Source organism: Myotis brandtii, unplaced genomic scaffold (genome assembly GCF_000412655.1).
Source record: "Myotis brandtii unplaced genomic scaffold, ASM41265v1 scaffold144, whole genome shotgun sequence".
Classification (NCBI taxonomy): Eukaryota; Metazoa; Chordata; class Mammalia; order Chiroptera; family Vespertilionidae; genus Myotis; species Myotis brandtii.
Window position 1 is genome coordinate 2459394 of NW_005355159.1, and position 17048 is coordinate 2476441.

At 45.1% G+C, this 17048-nt stretch overlaps 1 protein-coding gene across 6 annotated transcripts in view; it reads right to left on the bottom strand.

Annotated features, from left to right (window-relative positions):
• The window catches only part of TPM1 (tropomyosin 1 (alpha)), a 28766-nt gene that overhangs the window by 6711 nt on the left and 5007 nt on the right, over positions 1-17048 (bottom strand). For 2 of the 6 annotated variants that reach the window (XM_005861100.2, XM_005861103.2), the window contains exons 2-7: positions 8515-8648; positions 6305-6422; positions 5006-5076; positions 4672-4747; positions 3631-3693; positions 3256-3325 (exon numbers count right to left, since the gene is read on the bottom strand). In XM_005861100.2, the coding sequence (XP_005861162.1) occupies positions 3256-3325; positions 3631-3693; positions 4672-4747; positions 5006-5076; positions 6305-6422; positions 8515-8648 (532 nt within the window). Of the gene's footprint in view, positions 1-94; positions 362-1787; positions 1867-3255; positions 3326-3630; positions 3694-4148; positions 4225-4671; positions 4748-5005; positions 5077-6304; positions 6423-8514; positions 8649-17048 lie in introns of those variants that run through there. The other 4 variants (XM_005861098.2, XM_005861102.2, XM_005861101.2 and 1 more) reach the window with 3 other exon arrangements.

Below are 17048 nucleotides of genomic sequence, written 5' to 3' on the forward strand. Positions count from 1 at the left end.
TACTGTCTCAGAAACTCTTGATACTAATATATAATGTTCAGAATGGGGAAAAAAAAAAAAAAAGCAGCAGCCAAAAAATGAACCCTCACATGCGTGAAGCAGATTTGCAGTTTTATTCAGTGTTGAAACTAAAACGTGAAGTAAAAAGAATAGCAAACAGAAATAGCTTACACAGTGTTTATTTTACACTGAACTGAAGAGCTTCTGTACAATAGGAAGCGCAGGGTGTGCCCGGCCCGAAGGCAGGATGCTAAGAGAGAGAACAGGGTCAGCTGGAGGAGAGACCAACTGCGGAGCGCAGAGAGGTGGGACACCCAGCTTGATGAAGGGGTCTTGGGAGAAGTGAAGCAAAGAGACTTATCTGCATGAAGAGAAAAGGTGAGAGAAAAAGAAAAAAGTGGCACAATGGAAAAAAGGAAACCCGGACCAACATGAGAGGAGCGCTGGAAGCACAGGTGAGAAGCAGACATGCAAACCCGCTGCCAGCTGTACCCGAGGGAGGCCGGTCCTCGCCCCCCGGCTCTGGACCGGAGGCATCACGGGGCCCCTCTGGGTCAGGGTCCATTTTAAGAAGACCCATGAACAGAATTTTAAAACAAATTTTGAACTCAACCCATCTTTCAGAATATTTAATCATACTTGATGCTTCAAATTTCCCACATAGAATCACCACACGTATGGTCTTATGGAAAAGGCCCTGGAGACAAATCATCTGACCCACGCTCTCTTTTTCAAATGAAGGAAGAGAGGGTGACATGCTCTCTAGTTTCCATGGTGACCGTCATGTATGTCTCCCAGGGTAACGTGGAGACTCTCTAAGCTGTGAGGCAGCAGGCCCATGCCACACTTCCGTTTTTCTGCATGGGTTAATAAGGAAGGACAGGTGGGCCAGGAAAATGAAATTTCCTGCTTATCCGGAATTCAGTGCCAGCTTATTACAACGAAGAGAACCCTCTGTGAAGCACTCCAGGTTAGAACGTAGAGGCAGAGTAAGCTTAACGTTTAGGTTTGGTTAGTAGTGTGTAAATTGGTCATGTCTGCTCAAGGTTCTCATGAGAACAAGACTATTGACTCCAGCACTCACTACCTCACAGTATAAAAGCAGGCCATTAACTCCCAAATGCACACTGTGCTGTTTATGCCCCATTTCTTTGACACAAGTTGTGGTATTTATTGGGAGTATTTTCATTCCTTTTATGTAAACAGAAATGAAAGGCGTGGTTTCTCAGCAGAGGGTTCATTTCTCTACAACACTTCTCCGTGAGAAAGAGAAGATATTTTACAGCTGTACTGGATCGATTTCCTTTCCCTCAGAGCCTCTGTCATCTGACACTTTAGGGTTCTTAAATTCATATTTCTTTTTTTGAAAATGGCATTTTATTTAATTGGATCTCAGAAAACCATTTTTTGATAGTGCTTTGGGAAGTTTCTGTACAACTGCATGGCTTTCTCATTTTACTTGAGCCTAGTTTAATTTCCTGAAAGGACAGTACTCAAGACATTCACATTCCAGTTCACTGCTTTGTGGGAAGAACCCAGCCTAGAGATTGAGAAATGAATGGATTCTGAAGGGAAAATGACTTGTACAGACAGACTTAACCTACTTGGCCTTTGTATTAGTAGAATGTAAAAAAACAACCACCAATGATTATGCCTAGGTTATGCAGAAAGAGTAAGCGGGAAGGAGTGAAGATGGAGATTCTGGAGGCCCAGAAGGGAGCAGTGGTGAGGTTATCGTATTAGCATGAGCGCACGGATGTGAGCAGGCAGGGTGGATGCGCATTTACATGGAAGTCATATCGTTGAGAGCGTGGTCCAGCTCCTCGCTGATGGCTTTGTACTTCAGTTTCTGAGCGTACAGCTCGTCTATGACCAGGAAGTGGAAGGCAGAGGTGCAAGGACATGGAGAGTGATCAAGAGATGGAAGGTGAGTGAGGGTGGCACGGGCGCCATCCCAACACAGCAGCAAGAAAAGGGCAATGCATGAAGGAAGTGGTGCCGCAGCAGGTGGCCAATGCAGGAGGCGTGCGTTTTGTTTTTAAATGAATTGAAACAAAAACAAAAAGAACAAAACCCATTAGAAAATAAAACAAGAACGACGCAATATGAAAATCATAACAAATATGGTAGGTATATCAGTAAACCACGTTTAGCTCTAAATAAAACCACAGAAGGATGTCTCCTGGGTGAGTAATGGAAGGTCTTTCTTTTCTAGAGTTATATTTTAATTACAGTGCAGCAGGCAGCCAACTGCAACTATAAACAGAGGAAAAAATATACAAGGGCAGTGTTTTGGAACAACAGTTTGTGACCCTAGTCTGTTGTCCTTATCTGGCTCCACCTGCAAACCACGGCCTTGGCTGACCAGACGAGACCACTGGGATATGGATTTCTTAGTGCATGTGAACCACTTGTGGTCTTCTCACTCAAGCCGCCCTGCTCGTGGTCCAGAAGGCCTGACAAGCGAGGGAGCCACACTTTTTACGGTGGCGTTGTGCCAAGTCTGCACAGTAGTTTTTGTAGTGACGGCTGCGTATTTTGCCGCCCCGGGGTGGACTGCGACTTTTTGTCATTCTCTCCTCTCTACTAGCGTGGTTATCACCTACACTGACCTCCAGTACCTTTTTTAGCCTTGATTTTTTTCATTCTTTTTCATTGCTGACCCTTCACAAGCCTCTGAGCTCAACATTTAGGATTTCTGGGACACAGAGTGGGTGCTACAATAAAACCTAAATATCTTAGGGGAGAAACGCTAAAGTGTAATCTCCAAATACGACGTCCTATTATCCCCGACTCCTTTCAGTACCAAGATAACTAATGACAAAAAACCCAAACCCTTACACTGAATTCATACTTGGAAGAAGACAGGCTGTGTCCAAGAACAAATCCATACCATCTGACACTTAGGAGGTATCACTATCGACAGAAAATATACTGGAGTCACTCTCACCTACAACTACCTGACCCACAATGAAAAATAACCTTGCCCCACCGAGGAGTGTGAGGTAAAACTGGGCGGCATCTGCCGTTACCAAACAGATGTGCCCCGTCTGGTGGCTCAGTCACCTGGTGAGCAGGCCACTCAGGTCCGAGAGTTTAAGTGCCACAGAATGAAACCCCAAGGACAGACAGGAGGAATGTGCAAGAGCAAAGGTGAATATATGTCAAGGTGAATGCACTTGGACTAGAAAATCGTTTTGCCAGGTCAATCCTCAACCGTAAGAGTTCAAGTGAAAACAAAACTTAAGACCTTACCTTCTAAGTCATCAATGCTTTTCTCCAATTTAGTTACTGACCTCTCCGCAAACTCAGCCCGAGTCTCAGCCTGTAATGATTCAATTTGTTTCGGTCAAAATTGGGATGTTTTAGGTTTCCAGGAGTGATGAATACAGGGAAAAACGAGAAAATGGAAATCCAGCGCAGCACCCATAAACTGGGCCAGAAACCACTCGTCAGCCAGTCACCACAGTGAGAGGTGGCAGCTAGCACAGCACGGGAACCCCGAGACCACCTCTGGTTATTCCTGACGTGGAGCAGCACAACTTCAAAATGAAAAGGCCCTGACCTGCTCCATGAAAATGAGCTCATTTAAAATTCAGGTGGCTTTGCCCAAAACAGTCATAACATTACCTCCTTCAGCTTGTCAGAAAGGACCTTGATCTCCTCCTCATATTTGTCTTCCTTCTGAGAGTACTGTAATTAGAAAGAACGTTCCAGATGTCAGGCCACGGCTCACTCTATACTCCTCTCTTCTAATACAAAGAAAACGCCAGCCCAGCAAACAGATGTTGAGGATCTCTCAGGCGGTAATGGAGCCTCCCAGATCAAATGGCACACTACAATACAGTCTCTGTTCTCCTGCCTATTGTTTTACATGGGATAAGAACAAGATAACATCCATTTGGCACTGGGTTTAAATTAAATTGTTACAGATGACTCACATACTCAATATAAAATATATTCTCTATTAAAAAAAGAGAATCTGCTATTCGATAACCATCAGGAAATCACCTCAAGATGATGCCATTTACGAAAAATGCCTGAAGGACTACTACTATTATTGGCAGGGCCTCCGAAGAGAAAAAGTGGGTGTCTTTCGAGCAGCTGTTAAAAGGTGCCTTTTCCCCCACACCATGCTCCTGGCCTACCTTCTCAGCCTGAGCCTCCAGTGACTTCAAGTTGTTCGTCACAGTTTTCAACTCTTCTTCAAGCTCGGCACATTTGCTAACGTTTTCGACCAGAGGCAGAAAGGGTGGGAGACAAGCCAAAGGAAGGAGGAGAGAAAAAGGAGAAGGATGGGAAAAAATGAAAATCGAGTCCTAGAGAACAAAGGGCTGCCTGAAAGTAGCCAAATCATCAGGTAGTAAAACACTCAATTTCGTCAGGGACACTGCCCCCCAACCTTGCAAAAGCAGAAAGGCAGGGTGACAAAATCCAACAACTTAGAAGTGTGATAATTTGGCTTCTTTTTTTGGCTGCACCGAAGAGCATTTATGAAGGAAAAACAAAGGAAGTACAAAGAACCCAAAGACAGCACTTAAAGCGAGATATAAGATAGCAGAGGGTGTAGTGAAGGTGCAGCTGTTATACCAAACGAACCAGTAGGTATTGGAAGCTGAAAGATGTCTGGATTGGAGTTAAACCTAAAAACCACACATGAGCCATCAGTACCTTATCCTCTGCAGCCATTAATGCTTTCAAGGTCTGATCCATTATTCTTAATTGTTCTTCCAGCTGTCGAACTTGGCTGTTAGTGGACACAGGAAATGCACAAGGCCATTCTCAAAATCAGTGTGCAGGTAAGGCATGCAGTGATACACGCATTCATACACAGACACCCCACACAAGTCCTCCGTGTTCTAGACTCGTGGCTCATCCATGTCAAATGGGCACGTAAGGAGCCCGGAGCTGAGACAGGTAAATGTGCAGCTGCCAGAAGGTCATGCTGTTTAGTCACTGCTCTGCAGCACCCCACACACAGCGTCCTGGCGCCGGGCCCGCTTACCCTTCTGAGAGCTCAGCCCGCTCCTCTGCACGTTCCAGGTCACTCTCAATGATGACCAGCTTACGGGCCACCTGCGGCGGGACAAACACAAGGCATACACACATCGTGGGCTTGCAAGCTGTGAGTCAGGGGTTGTGGGGTGGGGAATGGGTCCATCAGCCCCTAGAAGACCTTGTCTACAAATCAGATGATCCCCTTTCCTGTGGACTGGAGAGAACCTGCTCTCCACCAGGAGAGCCAATGGGAGGAGACCAGAATGGTTCGTTATGAACGGGCAGTCTCATTTTAAGTCTGACCCAGATGAAGTCTGTATAATTACACAGCAGCCAAACCAAAGTGGAAGAAGGGAGAAATATGAAATTCATAATCTCAAAAATAGCAGTATGATGAGAAATGATGCATTTTTATGCCAAAGAGGTAGGGGCTGCCAAGAAAACACTGAAAATAATCCTGAGGACTGCGTCCATTTAGAGCTCTGTACCTCCATCTCCTTTTTGTGGAGGCGGTTAAAAATGCCAACAGAATAGCAAGGGAAGCTAACATGACTTGAGCCGGGGAGATGACTAATGAAGTGAAATCTGTACTCAGTGAAAGAAAGAACCTGAGAGAAGGAATCCTCTGAATCATTTCAAAATTAACGGGCATAATGTAATCTGGAAATAATCATAACAATAATAAAAAGGAGAGTCAAAGCTATGTCAAGACAGCCACGGTGCATGAAGGGCAAAACTAAAACCCTAATAGTTATGTTGCTGTTATCACAGGAAGTGGTGTTCATGGGGACATGACCAGAGGCTGACTTAACTGTGAACCTGTGCTGGTAATGGAATTATGCCGTCTTGAGGAGAGAGGAGGACAGATTGAAAACGTCCTCCGTGATCAATAACCCAATGAGTACACGGTCCATGTCTCTAGGCTGCCTGGACGGGACCATGCAGGGCAAGCACTCCAAGAACTGTGTGCATGGTGACAGGAGGCAACACTCCCTCCTCCTGGCCAAGACCTTTTGTCCTGGTCTTTAGGGGGCAGGGGAGGGGCAGAGGGAGAAGCTTTGGTCTTTCTCAGTGTTACTGATTGGTTTCATGATGGAGCCTAGATCCCCCAGCAGGATCCAATAAGAACCGTGTTCTGCAGACAAAGGAACTGCTTCTCAAAACCACCATTTCTGCCAAGGGAGTCGAGTTGATAGTTTCACTGAAGAATGCAAGGGTGTGTGCCCTGCTCCTGTCCCCCACCCCCGGGCCACTGTGAGGGGGTGGGGGAGGGAGGTCCGAGAGGCTTTGGGCCCCAGGATCTGACCTCTTCATACTTGCGGTCGGCATCTTCAGCAATGTGCTTGGCCTCTTTCAGCTGGATCTCCTGAATTTCCATTTTCTCCTCATCCTTTTGGGCTCGACTTTCAATGACTTTCATGCCTCTGAAAAGGAAGACAAGCAACAAGACCCCAGTTTTAAGTTGACCTCCACAAACCTACACCCTGCACTACAGTGGTTTGGGAGGCTTAGTGTGACTAGCAGACCAAAATAGAGCACACAGCTACTTTTCTTTTCCAAGCCATGAAGCAAGACTTTCCAATGCTGAGGCAGAAAGATATATCCTTCCGTTTATTGTGAGTGAAACCTCACGCTCCCGGTCCTGGTGAAACTGTCCAGAAATCTAATGTGAAATGAAAGGTTCCGTGTCAGGATCCCGTCTGAAACAGGAAGGCAGGGCAACAGGAGAGACCAACATGCTTTACTTGTTACAGAAATAATGCGATTTCTTCCCTTTCCTCGTGGGAAGCTTCGGTTGGAAAATGGACCAAAGTTAGAACAAAAGCATATTTATCTTCATACACTTCCTCCTACACAGAAGGTAGTTGTTCTTACCTCGAGCCACAAATGTAAATATTAGATTGAATCATATGAAATTGCTGATATTTGACCATGGCAAACCTGTATAAACAGCAGGTTCATATGGGTCAACCTAACACTTGAGATAAGAAACGATGAGTATTGCTTTTAATGGAACCCTTTCATAACAGAGGTGTCAACAGACAGGACTGACACCATCTTCTAAGCTGATATGTATGTTTGGACCCTATGGCACGGTGTTAAGTTTTGGAAAATGTGAACTGACTTACAGTATGTTACAGATTTATAGAATAACAATTCATGTTAAAATGGGATTCACTGACCAAAATCTAAGTAGACAGTAAGATAGAGAAGCCGCTGTTTTTTGATGAAGCCCTACAATATGTTTCAGGAGACTCGAGTTCTAGTCTTGGCTCAGCCATAAGTTGGCTGTGGGACGCTGGGCAGGCCGACCAGTCTCTGAGCCCTAGTTTTCTCATCTGTAAAATCAGGGGACTGGAGTAAAGATCTTGACATTCCTTTTTACTCCGAAGTCTAACATGGCCAGATTCAGATCATCGCCTTTTAGGTTCATCAGCAAGTGTATTTCAGGAAGAAGTCAGCCACAAAACCACTGGTATGTGTAGTGTACACTGTTCAAGATGGTGAGTCATCTTAAAGAATTCCAAAACTCTTGGTTAAAGAAGAAACAATAAGCAGCAGTGAATTATGAGCTGAAAACTTCAGCTAAAAAGCTTCTTTAATCCTAAAGTCTGAAATCACTCTTTATCCATGTGGCAGGGAGCAGAAAGTCACTTCCAAGAAGAAGAAATGGACAAAATGATTGACTGTGTTCCCCTGCCCAGGTCCCAGCCCAGATCTGCAGTGTTCGGAGCCACCACACTGCTGTGTCATCCCTTAAGCAGCAGAGCTCTCTCTGGTCTCAGGGTGTCTTTCTAGGAGTGTTCCTATGCAATATGAATACATTAACCTCAACAGCTGAGAAAATGCCTTCTAAAACACACGACGTTGTGCTGGTCTACATGGCCACGGTCTTCCTTTACTACCACAAAGCTGGATCTTGGAGCAGTAAGTCAGTGAGAGCAAGCAGGCTCAGAAGAAACAAGTATCTGATTGCATTTACATGTGCGAGTGTCTTATTAGCATTGCTAAGCCCAAAGCAATTTGCTTTTGCAGAACATATTTCTGTTTTATTTGTGTTTTCTCTTCCACCTGTTTGTTGGACTATCCGACAACCGACAGCCCATTTTTACTTAAGCCTAGAACAGTTATCTTTTTAAAATGCCTCACTGCTCCAGGGCCAGCAGAAATGAAAGAACCATTATGCATCCCTAAAATTTCTTGTTTACACGTCATCTCCCTTGTTGGATGATGAGCTCTATGAGGACAGGAAGAGGGTCTTTTCCTTCTTTGTAACCTTGGAGTTGAAAGCCCCTCTGTGCTTGATCTAAAAGCACCCATGTTAAATATACAAAACCAATAAATTCACCACTAATATTAAATGAACAAAACCAATAAAGTTATACCTGGGATCAAAAGAGGAAATGATCCCACCCAGAGACTGCAAAATTCTTAAGCCCCAAGATCAGAGAAGCCCTCCGGTCCACCTGGAGGAAAGGCTGATGCTAAAAACCGGGCTGGGTGAGACGTCCTCACCTCTCACTCTCATCTGCTGCCTTCTCAGCCTCCTCCAGTTTCTGCAAAGCTGTTGCCAGACGCTCTTGGGCTCGATCCAACTCTTCCTCAACCAGCTGGATGCGCCTGTTCAGAGAAGCTACATCGGCTTCGGCCTAGGCAGAGAGAGTGAAAGGCGTTCAGAGTTGGGGGAAGTGAGGGTAGTGCCTTCAGGAAGTGGCTGAGACTGAAATACTGATTTCAGATAGGAAGCCAGGGCCTTGTGGGTGAGCTATCCCTAAGTGCATTGCAAGCTCTGGTCAACCTGGGAGTTCCTGGACATGTTCATACATTGTTTTACACACGGAATGTCCACATTTGTGTATATACACATCCATACACACCATTCTCACTGGGAAGACGGGACATTAGCAAATGCTTTCTCACTTGGCTCCTTTCTTCCATAGGTTTCAACACACTGGCTTTCCCTGACTGTTAAAGGCACTAAAATATTTCAAAATTCAGTGGCTCTAAAATATATACCATACAGACACCACTAAATCCAGTACCCCCTCCCAGCCCCTTTTCAGAAATCCCTTCAGAGTAACTAGCCACACTGGAATGGGACCAAGACAAATTTCCCAAGTGTTTCCAACGTAAGCCTACTGGAATTCCTCCCTCCCTCCCTCCCTTAAAATTTAAATTCTTTATTGTAAAACCAGCCTTTCCCACCCTCCTGGAATTTCTTACAAGTCAAGGTTGCTACAAGAAAAATTTCAAATTCCTTAGGTCAAAAGCAGTACAGATACTGTTTTATTTGTATCTATCCCTGAAATAAGATATTTCTTCCTGGGGGATTCAATGATCACCTACTGGTGAAAGCGTTGTTACTACAAGCTGCAGAACACTTGGAAGACTGATGGTCCATTACATACACTTGTATTGGTAGCTGTTTAAATACTATGCATGCAAACAGCCCTGGCCAATATTTCTCAGTGGTTAGAACATTTGGCCTGCACCCCGAAGGGTCGTGAGTTTGATTCCCAGTCAAGGGCACGTACCTGGGTTGCAGGTTTGATCCCTGGCCCCAGTAGGGGCTTGTGCAGGGGGCAACCAATCAATGTGTCTCTCTCACATCAATATTACTCCCTCCCTCCCTTCCACTCTCTCTAAAAAATCAATGGGAAAAATATCCTTGGGTGAGAATTAACACACACAAAATAAATATGCAAGTGAGATATGGAATTTATTAATCTGGTACTATTTCTTCATTCTCATCCATTTTGAATGTCTGCTTATCATGGGGTGATGGGGTTTTTCAAGACACATGGAAAGTTTTCTAAAAATTACAACACACACTTATGGACCTATGCTAGTTCCCTATCTACATTCCTGTCTTCTTTACTCAACCGTAAGCTTCTTATGTACAGGGAATCAGGATTCCCTGCACAGAGTATGAGCTCAGCAAATGTCTATTGAGTAAAATGAGTAAAACCAAGCTAATTTAAACAAAAGCAACTTTCTTAGCTCATGAACACATGATATACACAGTCTGAAATGCACGTACAGTTAGCGGGAGGCTGTGATTATGGCCTTGAATCAAAGGAATACAAGAACATTCAGCTCTTTGCTCATCTGTGCCAAGTTTTGTCTGGGAAAGATAAGTGATTAGGGCATTTGGTGAAGGTCTTGATAAAAACATTCAAGTATACTTTCATCTTGTCAAAAATTAACTATGTAGTAAAAATTGGCTGACAGAGGCAGGGAGCAGTGGGAAACAGGAAATGAATTTGAGAAGGACGGTTTACAACTGTACTGGCCCACAAAGGAGATGGTAGGTGCGCAGCAAGAAATGGGCCCCACTAAGTCTGACCTGCAGGGGCTGTTGGATTTTTTGGAGGAGGGTAAGGGTAACAGGGATAATACATTCCTTAAGTATAAGGAACTGTCTTTTTAAAGTCTTCAGCCCTATTTTTTAAAAATTGGGAGAAGTATACACTAAGGGTATAGTTTTGGATCAGGTCTGCTTTCTTCATTTTTCTATATTTTCCACGCCCAGTAAAATTCAATTCTTTTATGAACAGGGGAAACAAGTAAGCAACTCTCAAAGTTGAAAACAAAATGAAGAGCAAAATCAAGCAAACGAAAACCCTTAGTAGAGCGTACAGATCATATACTCAAAAGTACCCCCCTTCCTTTCCTAATCCTATATAATAATCCTATATAATAAAAGGATAATATGCAAATCGACCAAATGATGGAACGACTGGTCGCTATGACACGCACTGACCACCAGGGGACAAACACTCAATGCACAGCTGCCTCCTGGTGGTCAGTGCACTCCCACAGCGGGAGCGCCGCTCAGCCAGAAGCCCAGCTCATGGCTGGCAAGCGCAGCTGCGGTGGCAGGAGCCTCTCCCACTTCCGTGGCAGCGCTAAGGATGTCTGACTCCCGGCTTAGGCCCGCTCCCCAGAGGGAGCGGGCCTAAGCCATCAGTCAGATATCCCCCAAGGGCTCCCAGACTGCAGGAAGGCACAGGCTGGGCTGAGGGACCACCCCCCCCCCCCACAAATTTCGTGCACCAGGCCTCTAGTTATTAATATAAAGGCAGGTACCCTTGTTACAGGTGGTGTGGCCAGAGAAACGTCAACGAAATTTTTAAAAATGCTTTTTTTGTTTTGTTTGTTTTTTGTAGCCACCACACCAAGTTCCCAGCTCCGCTTTCAATCTGGGTCCCAGCCCTCAGGACTTTGTACTCATAGAAAGGAGACTGTTTAGGATCTGGGGACAGAAACTTCTGGGTGACAGGCCAGTCTAGGTCAGCTTCCCACACAGCTGGGGCACTGGAGTGTGTGTAAGGGGACAGCACCCCATGTTTAGCTCTGCCTCTGCACACAAGATCTCTCTCCTGAGAGGTCCCTCTATCAATATATATCTTCCCTCTTATTCTACTCCCACCCCCTCACTCCCCCAACACACACAACCATTCTTTCCTTTAGCTCTGGACACGGTTTTATAAATGTCATTGACTATTTTCTCCCCAGGAGCATTTTATAGGACCTTCCACCTGACATGACCAGTTGTATCCTATGGAATACCAGCCAACAGGACCTCTTATAGGGCACAAAAGCAATGACTGGGAATGGAGGTATGTTCCAGGAGCCAGGACTGGCGTGCACAGACAGCCGACCTATGGGTGGTCTGCAAAACAGAGGCTTCGATTGTTTAGCTGGAGGGGCTAGCTCATCATCTAGCTAGGCATCATCTAGCACAGTGGTTCTCAACCTTCTGGCCCTTTAAATACAGTTCCTCATGTTGTGACCCAACCATAAAATTATTTTCGTTGCTACTTCATAACTGTAATGTTGCTACTGTTATGAATCGTAATGTAAATATCTGATATGCAGGATGGTCTTAGGTGACCCCTGTGAAAGGGTCGTTTGACCGCCAAAGGGGTCGCGACCCACAGGTTGAGAACCGCTGGTCTAGCAGTTCCCACAACTGGCTGAGGGTCAGAGTCCACATGGAGATGTGTATTAAAAATATAAATTTCCAGCCCACATCCCTAGAGATTCTGCTTCAGGTCAGAGGGGAGGGCAAGAATCTGTACTATAAAGAAGCAACCTGTTCTACTCCTCCACCCTTTCCGCCCCACCCCCGCCTAAAAGACGCTGGCCAATTCCATGGGAACCACTGTTTGAGCTCTCCCTTCACAAGGAAATAGGAAGAGGGTGGGATCTCTGACCCGGAATGCTGAAGTAGGCTCAGGTCCACAGCCATCTGTGGGAGACAGACTAACATCCCAGTTGTCTGACTCCTTGTGCGCGGCTGTCACTTCTCCTCAAGGCCCCTGGGCCCTCATGGAAGCCCTGGAACTGGTGGTTCTCGCCTCTGGAGTCTTCTCTCTTCCTAAGCCAGAGCGGGAGGTTCTCTACAGCCACGCCCAGCCCAACTCCCCAACCCACAATGGCCGTGAGTGACAGACACTAACCAGGACTAGGAGGACAGTTGCTGTATTCAATATCACCCACTAAACAAGTCCGCTCAGTCCTTTTTGAAATAAGCTGTGGTATAAAACTGAAAACCCCATCAAGTAACACTAATAGGTAACAGCTGACATTCAAACACAGGACTTGCTCTCAACCCCAGAAGCCAATGTCCGCTGCCCCAGAGGTTTCAGAGCAGGACCAAGGTGCCTAGGGTACAGCCTGGACCCGAGAGCAGTATCTGGGGTACATCTGTCTCTATGTAAACTTCCCCTGGGAAAAACCTGGACTCCCACTGGTTCTCAGGCCATACTGGTCTGATCACAACTCTGTTTGGTTCCCTAGAATTCATCTCTTTACGTTTCCTCCCCTGCTCCACCTTTTATTTTATTTTATTTTTTTATTAGGAGGGAGTGGAGAATCATGTTCTGTGTTCAAAAGGCCCACTAGCTTTTATTTCCGGGTTGTGTTTTCTAAGTTCGGAGTTAGACACTTTCATCCCAGCACCTGGGCAGTCTACTTAAGACTTACCCTGCTGCTGCCTCTGCCAGCACAAGCCTAGAGCTCCATGGCCAACCGCCTGTTATTTGAAAAGCAGATATAAATAACAAGGCTTTTGGGAAGGGTCAAGACCCAAGATGCAAATTATTTCCAGGCATGGAAACCACTCTTAGTGTGCTGGGTTAGCTGCTTCTAACAACAGCCTGTGTGTTGATGCTGCTGGCGAAGTCTTTCAGTTTGGGATGCTGGTTTCTTTTATTTCAAAAGTGCTATTGTGTCCCCACATGTAATGAGCTACTCAGAAAAGAGACTGCCATGGAAGTAAAGGAGACCAATTGTCTTCCTGCAGATCTGCTGTTAAATAACCCTGAGGAGCTCTACCCTTGTGAAGTGCCTTAAAGTTAGTTGCAAGGTCAGCCCTATCTTCTCCCTGGTGCCCCCTCCCCCAAAGGTATTAGCTACCTATACAGAAAACATGGGCAGATCCCCCCCACACACCCCCCCCCCATCCCAACAAGGTACTACACAGAACTCAAGGGCATGCCTGCCACACTATAGAAAAATATTACTCCAAAATCAGATTTGAAAGAAAACTTTTACCAGGCCTATATTTTCAGGGCATCCAGATGTTTTAGTCAACACAACTTAAAAAAATTAAAAATAATAATAATTTTTACTTAAATAATTATAGGAGAATATTATAATGTCCTAAAAATGAATCCCCTGGAATATATTCCCAAAGTCCTGCCTGAACCACAGTGGAGCAAGGGATGATCAAAGGTCAGGCCCTTTTATTTCATGCGAACTGTAGTTTTACAGAGAAGGTTTCACCCAACTTGCTGTGTAAGACCAAGTGACTCCAGCCAAGTTAAACTCCTGCCCTTATATGGTAAGGAAAGGGGGAAAAACACTGATGACATTAAGGGGCACTCCCATGGATAGCAGATAAACACAACCTCCTCTATCTGTGCCAAGGCCTTTAATTTATGAGGCATGTTTGTATAATGAGGGAGAACGGACATGAACAGGGCATTGTCGTGCCTTTGCCTTGCCTACATATGAAAGCAGAAATTGAGAGTATACATTCCAGTGACTGCCACGCTGGGGGTGCCAATGTGAGCACAAAATGCACCCTCAGTGTCTTGGCCTCAGAAATATTTACCCACTCTAAAGGAAAAGGGCTGGAAATTTTGTGAACTGGTTATTTCCATGATTTAATAAAGTTACAAATTAAGAATCTACAAGTTGCAATTTTAAGTTTCCTTGTTTGCTGGATACTATTCAGAAAGGAGGAGGACAGGCTACTTCTTTTCCTTTGATAATGACAAAAAAACACAAAACAAAACAAAAAAAAACCCCACACAAAAAACAAACCAACCCTCTTGAGTCATAACACCTAAAGTCAACCATTACATCAAACCAAATAGCCTCATTCCAACAATTTGAAAGGCCCTACACACCTTGGAAAAGCAAACCAGTAGGAAATAAGGAACCGCTGATTTTCCCAAGGTAAGTGCTGAGTATAATAGGGCCGATTAACTACAAACTCTCTGAACTTTTGAGAATCTGAATTTGGGCCAACTCTTCAAATATTTTTTTTTTGCAGCGGCTTATGGCTTTGTCCCTAACCTCTATTTTCACTGCCAAGAGAAACTGCGACTACCAGTTGAACTCACAGCAGTGTCTGACAACTAACAAGAAACCACCTTGCATTAGCTATCTTTTTTTTTTATATTTTATTGATTTTTTACAGAGAGGAAGGGAGAGGGATAGAGAGTTAGAAACATCGATGAGAGAGAAACATCGATCAGCTGCCTCCTGCACACCCCCTACTGGGGATGTGCCCGCAACCAAGGTACATGCCCTTGACTGGAATCGAACCTGGGACCTTTCAGTCCGCAGGCCGACGCTCTATCCACTGAGCCAAACCAGTTAGGGCGCATTAGCTATCTTTAAGTTCCAGTTTCAGAAGTGAAGAACAGCTCTCAATCAGAAATTCTCTCCATGGCCTGACCCAGTCCTCAAGTTGCTGTCTTAAAACGTTCTGTGTCCAATCACCCAGATAGGCTGTTTTCAAAAATTACTTTAAAAATTAAAGCTATTTAAACTACTTTTAACATAAAGCTTTGAAAAGGATGAAAGCATTACCTTTAGACAGCGGACACTGGAAGATCACTTACAAAAAGCACAAAAGAGAAGGTGAGTATAAGAGTAACAACATGCCCTTCCTACAATTTATCTTCTGTGTCTTACATCAATCCCTAGGCCAGGAGTCAATAAAAGGCTCTCCTATACAGGACCACACGTTCCCTTTCTTAGCGGGGTGAGGGGATTTCTACTGACTTCACCATTAATACCACATCAACCCACCAATCATTCTTTCTAGGCTGCCCGTACCCGCTCTCCAAGTTCCAAAAAGAAAAACAAATGGACTGAAAGCATTTACATGGAGTGTTTTAAGACAGCGGCCGCCAACTGGTGGTCCGTGAGGTCCGAAAGGTCGGCGACTGCTGCAACCGCTGTTTTAAGATATGCTGGCCTGGCCAGTTTGCTCATTGGTTGGGTGCTGACTTATGACCCAAGAGGTCAGGGTTCCATTCCAGGCAGGGCACATGCCTGGGTTGCAGGCTCAACCCCGGTATGCAGGAGGCTGCTGATCAATGATTCTCTCTCATCACTGATGTTTATATCTTTCCATCTTCCTTCCTCTCTGAAATCAATAAAATATATATATATATATATATATGAACTGGATTGGAGTATGACCTGTGCACTTTTAATACCAGCTGACACAGAGCATCTATTCTGTTGTGCCTATCACCACTGTAATTTCTTGACACACGCTAACTCCTTTCACCCTCACAAATGGTAGATGTTGTTATTATCTACATTTACAGTTAGGGAACTGAGAGATGGAGAAGTTAATTTGCCCAAGGTCTCATAGGTAAGTAGTGAAGATTCAAATCCTGGCAATCAGGATCCAGAGTGCTTGTTCTCATCCATCATGTTGCATTCGTTCTAATGGTTCAAGGACAGCCAGCCAGCCAGAGAGGCAGTTGGCATCAATTTATAGCCAAATGCAAAGACATCCTTGGGACTACTTCTGACTTGTCCTCTAAAGAAAACTTTTTGCTTATTGATTTTGATTCTTGTCTGTATTTTATCTGAAATTTCCTCTAGTTAGGCCTTCCTCTGAGAAGCTGTTTGCTTGTATATATTTTATGCAAATACATAGTTTCTGCAGCCAGCTGCATACTTAAGCAATAACAATGTACTCAGCTGAGAAGAGGCCCATATTAAGCACAGCTGGACACCATATTATCGCTTGTCATAAAATTCCCAAGGTGTTTTGAATATCCTGATTTAAAGCGCACTCACACACATTCAAAAAAATCAACAAAGGGCAAATGCCTGAACTACCTCTGAAATCCTGTTCCTGTGTGCTGGATACACTTGCCTTAGCAGAAAGAAAGGAAACTAGGTATTACATTCAACATGGAGGAGGGGGAAGCAGGCAAGAATACACCCAGTAATCGTTCACATTCAGCCAACTTTTCCCCAAGACTCAGTAACAAGGGAACATCTATCTGTGTAATAAAATTTGGAAGGAGGGATGGTTAAGAAAGGGAAATTCAACAGGCAGCAAGCTAAACAAGTCAGAACCTGGGGCCGTCAATGTCTCATCCACCAAAGAAAGGGCTCCCAGAAAACGAAGGGTCAGTGGGGATGGTGGAGCTCAGCATCCCCGGGCCCCAGAGCTTGGCAGAGCCTCACACTTGACCTGCAGACGCCCCGTCCCAAAGGAAGGGATTTCCGAAAGGATTTCCCTCTCTCCTCCCCACCCTCCGAGTAAATAATGCCAGCAGCACAAAGTGCACCTTCTGGGGGACTCGAGACACCCGGACAGGACGCAAACACCCCAGACATGGAGCCCCTTCTGGGAAAGGGCTGCTTCCAGAACCTTCTCAGCACCACCCCTGCTTCCCCTCAGAGCTTTTACTTTAGACCAGAGACGTGGAATGTTAGGACAGAGAAGCACGCGCAGGGCCCCTCCGCAGAGCCGGCGCCCTCAGCCAAGGTGCGCCCAG